This window comes from Glycine soja, chromosome 4 (genome assembly GCF_004193775.1).
Source record: "Glycine soja cultivar W05 chromosome 4, ASM419377v2, whole genome shotgun sequence".
NCBI classification, from domain to species: domain Eukaryota; kingdom Viridiplantae; phylum Streptophyta; class Magnoliopsida; order Fabales; family Fabaceae; genus Glycine; species Glycine soja.
The window spans coordinates 1039817-1050436 of record NC_041005.1 but is presented as its reverse complement, the minus strand read 5'-3'; the positions used below and the strand labels follow the sequence as shown (position 1 = coordinate 1050436).

The window sequence follows — 10620 nt, the reverse complement described above, 5'->3', positions numbered from 1 at the left end:
AATGAAGAAAAATAAAAGTGTTATGACCATTTCTTGCATGTCCTTTGTTTTTGCATTATTATTTATGGATTAAGTATTAAAGAACATAACCGATTATGAGTTAAAAATACAGGACCTGAAAAATTTAGTATAAACCATAATTCACTTATTACCTTCTCAATAAATAAGGTAATTATCATCTGAAAAATTAAGTATAAAATATAATTTGTTTATTACTTCTTAATAAATAAGGTAATTATCATTTTTTATGTTGAAATGTATAATATATATGACTTGCAAAATTGAATATAAAATATAATTCACTCGTTGTATTAGTTATATTGAAATATACAAAAAAAATATAATAAACGGTGAGAAACCAAAAATATTTAATTTTATCTTAAATTTTGGTTGAATAAAATATATATTTTTATTTCCTCCTTAATTAAACAAATGCACTAACTTTTAAAAATAAATAATTTGTTATTATCTATATATTTATATAATATCCATTATTAATTTGATTCTTATGGAAATTAATTTAATTTTATGTGTTTAGTTTTTTTTTAATTCAGTTATACTAAATGTTTATCAGTGTTATAATGTTATTTGTTTGAAATTTTAAATTAAAAATATATAATAAATAAATTAACAATAACTTCAAATATAAAATATAATATTTCTTATTTCTCTGCTTGACAATTACTTTTTATTCAATTTCTATCATTATAAATAATTATTATCCTCGAAAATAAATGTCATTTATTATGATTATGTTAATAATATATATATAGTGTTAGACTTAATTAAAAATTTAAAATAATTTTCAGATACCAAAATGATAATACATAGTTAAGTCCAGGAACCAAAATATTAATAAATAATTAAATTTAAGGATTAAAATGTCAATAAATTATTAAATTTAGAAACTAAATTAAAAAAATAATAATTCTTAGACACATGATAATCATGTAAATGATGCATGACAATCACGTGGAGACCATTAGTTATCATGTCATCATTGAAAGTGTTATTATGTAAGCACAACAAATTAATGGTATAATTAATTTGTTGTACTTTTTAAAAATATATGTACAAAAATTTAATTTTTCATCTTCCAAAGACCTAACTATCAAAGCTTAACAAATTCAAGAATGAAAATTAATATTTACCTTACATACGCATGTGTATAATTGTAGGACGCACAAAACAATTCAAACAAAACGTGGTGGAAATTTCTCCGAACAATTCCACGATACGTAAAAAATAAATAAATATTTTTTAATATATAAATTATATTATAATAAATAATTTTTGAACGTATAAAATATCTTTTATATGTGACATATTTATAAATAAATTCTTAGGGGTGGCTTGACGAGTTGGTGGCTTGGCTGCCAAATTTGAAGTTTTTTAGTGTATGTCTTTCATTTCATTTGGGAAAAAAATGTTTAAATATATCAAGTTTACAACTTTTGCAAAAAACTTTTAGACATTTTATTTGACACAAATATAATAAAACATTACACAACATAAAATAACACACATCATATACTTCAACAAAGCCATATGAATCTAATTTAACTAACCCGAGCCTATATTTGTATAGTATGTACACATATAAAGTCAAGACAATGGAAGTGATGGATTGTGATGGTGGTGATAGTTATGGATTAATGATAATCCAGAAGAAGAGTGGTGAGCTAATTTATAGATTTAATTATTTTTTTGTGAATCTTTTAAAGATTTGATGGTTATATTATATTTGAATTTGAATTTTTAAATATTGTAATATCAACTGGCATCTATTATTTTTAATCTTGTTATGATGGTTGTTGTTAGTTGTGTTTTCACATAAAAAAATTGTCACATGAGTCATTATATAAAGAGAGAGGTAGAAGAGGCATCAAAGATGACTATTACATCATTTTTTATAACTTAATAGAGAATGTGATTTTTATTGATTCAATAATTAAATTATATCTACATATTATCAAGATTATTCAAATTTTGTCAACATTGAATAATAATAAGAAAGTAATTAAATGATTCATATTTTATTATATTTTGAAAATTTTATATAAAACCAATTTTAATCTATATGAATAAGATAACAAATGATTTTGGATTAATATGAATTTTTACATATATGATCTATGTGAAAAAAAATTATAATTTGACGATGAGTTTCAAAAAAATATTATTTAATTAAAAGTTATAAAACAGTATAGTAATTATCAAAATTATATCAATATAATTTAATCTCTCATTTTATATATATATATATATATATATAATATTATTACAAATTAATAGTTACTAGTGACATGTTCAACTCAACTTTTATATTTCTAAGTCTTTAAAAAATGATGTTTAATTTATCTTGTGTCAATATACTTTTATTATATGCTATTGATTTGTTTAAAGAAACACAAAATTATAAATATTTATATAAATTAAGACATATATTTATTGGGTAAATTTTAATTTTTAAAATTGATCTTAATCTTTTAATCTTAGGTTTGTCTTGGTGATAATTATATAAAAGATAAAAAATGAAATTTATAAAATTGTTACATCTACTTTGTTCATAAACTCGCTAACATATACACACACAAATATCTAGGTTTCGGAATAAATTTTTAATTTTGCAAATTAAAAAAACACACATAAAATTAATAAAATAAAATAATTGGCGGGCCAATGAGCCAATTCACTCCGCCTATGGTTCTGGGCTTGCTGCTCCCTGCAAGGAGCTGGTGGGCTGAAGTATCTATACCAGATACATACATGATAGAGGTATGAAGTAAAAAAGAAACATTAGTAAAGTAGTTTTTGAAAACCTAAAAATTAATAGAGTTAGACGTTTATATAAATAAATAGAAAAAAATAAATTAACAATGTCATAGTGGAACTGCACAAGTGCAGTGCAGGGCACAAGAGACAACAAAATAAAGAACCCAAACATTAAAAAATAATACTCATATAGTCATATATTCCTCGTGCTTCAATTTCATTTTCCGTCCGCACCTAGATTTCACAATATATTAACCTCTCCTTCTCTGAACAGAGATACTAGTATCTATTTTCTCCTTTGGGATTTCACTTTCACGGCAAGAATGTCGAGCTCACTGGCGGAGAAGTCCACCTTCTCTCGGACTTGTACTCTTCTGAGGCAATACCTCAAGGAGAAGGGCAGCTTTGGAGACCTTACCCTCGGGATTGCATTGCCATGCACCAACGGTACTATATACCAATTTCATTTTTTTCCCCTATCAACCCTAAACTAAATAAATTGTTCTGAAATTAATCGCAATTTTTTCTATTAGAATTCAGAAGGAAGCAATTTGTGAAATCCCAGCTTTCGATTAAATCTTTCTTCTCTTAGGTTTGAACCTTTGTCTGACGTGTTCAATGTATTCAATTGCTCAACATACATATGTAAAGACGGGTCTAATGCATAGTTTCCAATTTTTCCATATCGGAGAGAGAGAGAAAAAAAAAATACTCAACCACTATGGAAAATGAGAAAAAGATACAAAAAAGAAAAAGTCAACTGAAAATATTTTCCTTTTGGATATGAGTTCTAAACTCACTGTCCATAATTTTCTCCTTGAATTGTTAGGCATTTCGGATTTTTCTCTTTGCAATTTGCAAAAATAAAGAAAGATAAGATTAGAGTTTTGAGATATTTTCAGTGCTAAGAATATTTCTGGGTAGGGGAATGCTACATAGCAGGAACTGTAGTAACATATGGACTCGGTGTTCTCTATGAGATATGAGATTATCCTGACAGATTCTACTTCTCACAGGTTCCCCTGACACATCATGTCACTCTGCAACAACCATGCAGTCTGTTTATTCTCGCCACTTGGAGATTCCAACTTTTATTAACCCAAGGTGTGTTTGTTTGGTTAATTGTAATTCTTTTTGTGAAAGAAAATTAATGAATGACAGACAATATGTAAATTCTCGCTTAGACCGGGGCGTATCTTCCTTAATATAAACTTTTTAAGTCACCAAAAAGAAAGAGTCATGGCTGCTTACAGTTTCATAATAATGATTAAGATGTGATCCTCTTTTTTAGCTCTACGGAGAAGGAGGCTAAAGCTGCTCAGTTGACTATCTTCTATGATGGGCAAGTTGTTGTGTTTGATGATTTTCCTGCTGATAAAGTGCAGGAGATGATGTCTTTGGCCTTGGCCACCAAGGGAATTTCCCAAAGCCAGAACTCCTCTGCATATGCTCAAACTCATAACCAGCAAGGAAATAATCATCCTTCAAGTATTCCTAATATCATTCCTCAAGCGCCATCCACACCAATTGTTAATGGTACTTTCTTTTGATCTTGAGATGATGGTAGAGAATAATACTTTTGTATTTTGGATCGCATTTTTTCCTGATCATAAATTACATTTCCATACAGACATGCCAATCGCCAGGAAAGCTTCCCTTCATCGGTTCCTTGAGAAGAGGAAAGATAGGTAAGCCTCTCAAGCAAGGAAATGTTGTTTGGTGAATCTGTTAATAATGAGTCTTAAGTTAAGATCTTCTGCTGATTCGCATAAGCATAGAAATTCATCTTGTCATGTTGCAATTTTACTTAAACTATATTCTCTGAATATTGCTCTTTTGGCCTACTTGATTAATTTTGTTATTTTTTTTATGCTGTGTTTGCAGAATTGCTGCCAAATCGCCATATCAAACAAACAGTCCTATCTCTGCTCCTAATAAGCAGGCCGAATCCCTAGATGCTAAACCACACATCTGATATATCTACGCTGCTATTAGATGTTTGTTTCAATTATTATGATTCCAAATATTTCCTGTAATTAGCGTTTCATTTTAGTTACATTCTGATAATTTCTTCATTTGTTGCTTTCTGTAGCTCCTTTTTCGGCTAAGAAAGAGAATCAGTTGATGGTATTAAACTGAACAACCAAAACAATCCCCGTCAAAGAAATCTAATGACTGAAATAGTGAAATTGTTGTTGGCGTTATACGTGAAACCAAACACATACAAAATCAATCAACGTTGTTGCAGAATTTTATTATAAAACTAAAAAGGACTTTCCAGAAAGTAGTAGGTGGCAAATTATCCTATAATTGACGTCTTTTTCTTTAAACTCTATAATAACAGTTAATTTTGATAAATTTAATTTCTTCAATGAAAAATAACTTTGATAAATGTCCTACTTAGACGCTTCGTAAAACCGTACCGATCTAAGAGAGGAGCTGATGGATGAGTAGGCTTCCCCTTTCGATTTACGGAATGCGATAATTTCTTATCTACCGACTTATTCACCATAGAAAATTGTATTTGCGGGGTCAAAATTTGCGCAAACAAATATTATATATTAAATTGACTTATTTTGAGAATAGGGAATAAATGTGTTGTTTGCAGCTGTAAATGAAATAGTTAATTATCTAAATTTATTACGATTGTTTACAAAATAAAAAACAAAACAGTTTATGTTTTTTTTTACGCTGAAGATTTTGCTTACTTCTTACCAGCAATGTTAGTTCAGGTGGTTGGGGATTGAACTCCTTTGCAACATTATGTGCAACAAAAAGAACTACCTAATTTTTTTGAAATAACCACTACATACTTTATTGAACGGTTTTTAGAATAGATTATTCAGATTTATAAAAGTGACTAATATTTTATTATAATTTCTTTTAATTTATTTTGATAAATTTTATAATCAAACTTAGGATACATTCTCATTTGATAGGAAGTTTTAAATGAATGATTAATTATCACCAAGAGAGAATCAACTAACACTAATTGTTTCATTATAACTAAAGGTCTTCAATTCGTTCTTGAGTATATAACAAGCATAAATATTTGAAGATTTTTTTTTTTTTATTGTGTATTCATATACAATGGTCATACTGAACTCAAACAAATTTCCTCTTATGAAAAACATATGTGGTCTATATAAAAAGGTTTAATTAAGTTGTTTACACAAATACATTGTTGATAAAAATCATAACCAAAAGGGCAAGAGACATATCAGGGAATTAACGAACAAAGGACAGGTGCGTCTCAACATTTTCTTGAACATGATTGGCATAGATGGTTGCTTAATAACCTGTCTAATCATAATGTTACTAACGGCAAGCCGTGGAGTTTGATCTTTGGTGCCGTGTTGAATATGTTGTGGTGGAGGTGCAATGAATCTACCTTTACCAATTCATTGTGGTCTGTGGAAGAAGTTATTGAGAGGATTTCTAGAATGTTTTCTGGAATCATAGCCGCTAGGCATTGTCTTGCCATTTCGGATAAAGCAATGTCGAGTAGAAGTAAGATCAAGTGGATTTTCCCGGCTAGTATAACAACTAAAAGCTAGCTGAAAATATTTGCCAAACATAACCCAAATGTTTACAACCATAAAAGAAAAATACATTTCAAAAAGCTTTTGGAGGGGAGGAGAAAAGAGAAGAGGAATTTCTATAAGGTTTTATTGTTGGTTCAATTTTAGGAGGAAAAAGAAGCAAAATTCCTCGGCGTCTAATCTTTTGCTCTCATTCAATATTGGAAAATTTGGAAGGGAGGTGTGATAATTTTAAAAAAGTCAAATGTATTGAATAAATACTCCTACTTATATTTTGAAATCCAAATTTTAAGAATACAAAAGTGAATTATTTTCTAAAATTTCTTCTTCCTCCTTGTGAGTCAAACAAGAAAAAGTCTATCTCTCTTCCCGTCTTTTTAACCAATAGTATAGAATGTTTAATCAAAGTTTTTTTTTTCTCGCCTTTCCTCTTACTCCGATCGTTAAAATTCCTCTTCCTTCCCCTTCCCCTTCCCCTCCTTTGAACCAATCATCTCCTTACCATTGTTTTAGTTCTTATCTCAGTCAGCTATTGGAATAATATAATGATGCAACAACAATTGCAAGAGTTGATAACAAAGCTGCAATAAATGTAGCTGCAGAAACAAGATCAGCATGTGCCTTTATTCCAGAAGGTATTCTCCAAACAGTATGAGGACCATACAGATTGGCGTCATCCTTTTCCAATTTGAAGAAGCAATAGTGGTTTTCCACCTTTCCTTTTGTGCCGCAGCGCACTAACATATCCGGTGCACCAAATTCAACCGTCGAGTACCCACTTTCATTAAGGGGCTGAAAAAGAAGACAGAAATAGATGAATTGAAGCAGTACTGCAATATACCTGCTAAGGGTCATGAAATAATATACTGGCATCTTAAATGTTACTACCACACTCTCCAACATTTTCTTTTTGATATATTCTCCTGGTTAGGTAAAAAAAAATTAATTTGACTAAATATGACTATACTAGTTAGTATGGAGTAATAAAAAAAAGAGAAAGGAATAAGGAGGAGAGAGAAAAGACACAAAGTTTTTAAAGTGGTTCGCTATACTAAGAAAACTTTCTTGTTACTTGCATATTTTAAAGCTTACAAGATGTTTATATATATATATATAATACTAATGAGACACAAGTTTTACAAACCAAGCGATGTGGGACAAAGGAACTAAGACCACAAAACTCTAATATATACGAGTCCCATTCCTCATTAGATAGGTTTCATCCTCAAACTAATAGGACTCATGTAAATTTCAATCAATAAAAAAGAAAAGAGTGTGTTGCCAGCAATCTTCATACTAGTACAGTATTTTTCTTTTTTCAAGCCACAACCATTTTGTTCTTGCAGAGGGGCAAAATAATAATATTAGTATTACAATATTAGCACTAATGGTTATAAAAAGCAATTGGCCACGGTGATGTTGCATATAATCATCATCATCTTAATCTCTAGCGGAGGCAATTCCTTAAAAAAATGTTACTTCTTTTGCAGAACATTAGATTCAAATAAATATAAAAGGCAAACAAGCTTAGCTAAAAATGGCATTGAGATAATTGAAGCATAATAGGCTTACTTGATATCGAGCATGCAATGGAAGCTCCATTTTTATATCAGTTGGCTCTTGCAATATATTTGGGTCAACAAGCAAGTGAATTTCAACAGCAGAACGATTGGACAAGAATGAAGGCAGCTCCAGATTTGTGTCACCAAAGACAGCTACATCACTGAAAACTGTAATAAAAAGTGTTAATCATTTGAAGAAATTAAAAATATGGATATTTTTTTTGCTTCTTCTATAAATATGAAAAGCAGGTGAAGGTGAAGAGTATTTACTGCCACGGTGAACAAGATGTTGTAACTCAAATGGATCAGCAAAAACTCCAGAAGGCAATCTTTCAATAATTATGAATTCACATGAGTAGCTTAACAGTTCAGACTTTAACTGTTGGGTCTGAAATTTGATTAATGTAGAGACACTACGATGTGAACCTTCACCAATAAGAGTGCGCTTTAAATCTGACAATCTCAACACAAATCCACACGAAGAACCAGAAGGGATTGCTTGAGACATAAAATTATCAAAATCCGAATCGTGTAAAATCGTGTATCTGTCGTAATAGGACTGCATCAGAAATTTGTTGACGGGCACCTGAAAAAGCAAGAAGAAATCATTTGGTAAAATTAAAAGAAAACAAAAAAGGCAGATAAAGAAAAGAGTTATACTAACCGGACTTGAAACTGAATCGGCAAGCGAAGAGCATGTAGCTAAGAAATAAATGAAGAGTTGAATGCATCGCCGAGTTGCCATGAAGATTAGGGTAGTTTAGAGAGGGATCAATTAGACGCACCCACCCACCCACCCTTGTAACTGTAAAAGATGCAGATTCAGAGAGGACACATATACTCATTCAAACAATTTAATGCAACACATACCTCCACTCTGATTACCTGAAGCTAGGACAGCGGTTCGGTTTCGGTTTCACGGATCCGAAACTTCTTACCTGATAACCCATTGTTATGTTCAAATCACAAAGTTATTCTTTTATTAAAATTATTACATATTTTTTCTTCTTCTAAATAATATCTTTCAATTTACTTCTTACAAATTATAAAAATTATAATTTTAACTATATATATTGTTATATTATAAATCAATATATATTAATTAGTATATATATATATATATATATATATATATATATATATATATATATATATATATATATATATATATATATATATATATATATATATATTATTACTATTATACACATATAACCACATTTTTTGGTTGAATATGGAATACCTATCATTCATTTCATTTCTCCAATCTTTCTACATGGAGGAGTGTTAAAAACACTCTCTCTAACTCTAACAATCGCTTTGATTGAAATTTTTTTAAATTACCTATTTTAATTTTTCATTTCATTTCATTTTGGGTTCTGGTAGTTTAAAGTTTTCTTATTTTGGATTTAATTCGTTTGCATCTTTATTTCTAGAAATGGTTTCAAGGTGGTCCAATTGAATTTTAAAGAGGCAAGGATACATGAAAAGGAAAAAAAGATGGACCTAGTAGAGCTCAAATGAATTTTGAAGCTTCCAGCACCTAAAAAAACTCAAGTAGCACCCGCTTTCATTACAGAAACGGAATATATAATCTACAATGTAAAACTACATTATGAATTAACCATTAAAATGAAAATGGGTGTTGGCTTGAAGTTATAGGGTGCAGGAAAAAAATGCCCAGAAACAAAAACAACATTGGGCCTTGTGGCCCAAATTATACAACAAAATAAAAGGATCTTACTATCTACACCCTTTGTTTCTATGTACACCCCATATCTCCTTTTTATCTCTCACTCATCCATTATACTTTTTTTCTTAAAGAAGTATACCTCTTTTACTTTCCAAAATTAGATATACCTAATCCAGAAATATATTTTCAGAATTATGATTCATAGTTTTAAAAATATATTTCTAAAATAGATATATATTTTTTCAGTAGAATAACATTTAAGAATTAAGATAGTTGAAGAGAAATAAAAAAAGATAATAAATGCTTATCTTATACTTATATTTGTTTATCTTATTTTTATTCTTATTAAGATAGTTGAGGAGAAATAAAAAAAAATAGTAAATGCTTATTTTATACTTATATTTGTTTAATAAATGCTTATCTTATTTTTAAGTATAAGTATAAGGATAACATGACTTTTTTTCCAAACCTTATTATGGTGAATTCTTCCCAATTTCACTATAAATGTGTGATGGGAAATTTATATTTTTATATTTTCTAATTCTAAGTGAAAACATAATATCTCTAAAATATCTAGATGTTTATGAGGTTCAGAAGCTTTTTGAAAGGGGAATTCCATGTTCAAGATTTCATTACTAAACATAATATTTTATAACAACGTCTTAATTAACTCTCAAGATGAAAAGACTTCATGTGAACATGCATGTGAATGGTTTTGGGTGGGTGACACACATTGAGAGTAAGAGTTCAATTGAGTTAGACAATACAATAAACAAGGATTTCTTATCATAACAAATGCAGCAATTAATAACTTAGCATAAGTTCTATTTACCAAACAAGAAATATAAAACAAGTTGAGATTGCATATTTACATCAGCAACAAATTGGGACAGTGAATAATCAGTGATAAGTATAAAGATGTTAATGTAATCACACAGACACACTCCAAATGCTCGGCACATCCAGGTTGCACCAAGAGGACAACGTTAGGCATGCCATGAGAAGTACCTACTTTATTCATCACTTTCTAACAGTACTGCATTCAGAA

General features: G+C 29.3%; 2 protein-coding genes across 4 annotated transcripts; one reads left to right on the top strand and one right to left on the bottom strand.

Annotated features, from left to right (window-relative positions):
* Positions 1-2988: 2988 nt before the first annotated feature.
* Positions 2989-4910, top strand: LOC114408476 (protein TIFY 10A-like). Its single transcript, XM_028371527.1, has 5 exons — positions 2989-3222; positions 3792-3879; positions 4067-4311; positions 4406-4463; positions 4660-4910. Exons 1-5 carry the CDS (start codon positions 3099-3101, stop codon positions 4748-4750), a joined length of 606 nt encoding a protein of 201 aa, XP_028227328.1. The 5' UTR covers positions 2989-3098; the 3' UTR covers positions 4751-4910.
* Positions 4911-6310: 1400 nt separating this feature from the next.
* On the bottom strand, positions 6311-8858 carry LOC114408474 (phosphatidylinositol-glycan biosynthesis class X protein-like). Of its 3 annotated transcripts, none has more exons than XM_028371524.1 (5): positions 8765-8858; positions 8544-8684; positions 8150-8465; positions 7890-8047; positions 6311-7109 (listed from the first exon to the last, which is right to left on the bottom strand). In XM_028371524.1, the coding sequence occupies exons 2-5, from the start codon at positions 8622-8624 to the stop codon at positions 6843-6845; spliced, it is 822 nt and encodes a 273-aa protein (XP_028227325.1). In that variant the 5' UTR covers positions 8625-8684; positions 8765-8858; the 3' UTR covers positions 6311-6842. The 3 variants fall into 3 exon arrangements, with proteins under 3 accessions (XP_028227325.1, XP_028227326.1, XP_028227327.1); XM_028371525.1 differs by having other exon boundaries at positions 8750-8843; XM_028371526.1 differs by lacking the exon at positions 8765-8858 and having other exon boundaries at positions 8544-8724.
* Positions 8859-10620: the final 1762 nt, after the last annotated feature.

What these genes read in the sequence shown, in the direction of transcription:
- LOC114408476 (XM_028371527.1), top strand. Translation starts at nt 3,099, where the DNA reads ATGTCGAGCTCACTGGCGGAGAAGTCCACCTTCTCTCGGACTTGTACT. An exon ending in TGCATTGCCATGCACCAACG is followed by an intron (nt 3,223 to 3,791) that starts GTACTATATACC and finishes TACTTCTCACAG; the next exon opens with GTTCCCCTGACACATCATGT. An exon ending in CTTGAGAAGAGGAAAGATAG is followed by an intron (nt 4,464 to 4,659) that starts GTAAGCCTCTCA and finishes CTGTGTTTGCAG; the next exon opens with AATTGCTGCCAAATCGCCAT.
- LOC114408474 (XM_028371524.1), bottom strand. Translation starts at nt 8,624, where the DNA reads ATGGCAACTCGGCGATGCATTCAACTCTTCATTTATTTCTTAGCTACA. An exon ending in CCGATTCAGTTTCAAGTCCG is followed by an intron (nt 8,466 to 8,543) that starts GTTAGTATAACT and finishes TTGCTTTTTCAG; the next exon opens with GTGCCCGTCAACAAATTTCT. An exon ending in CATTGCATGCTCGATATCAA is followed by an intron (nt 7,110 to 7,889) that starts GTAAGCCTATTA and finishes CTTCTTTTTCAG; the next exon opens with CCCCTTAATGAAAGTGGGTA.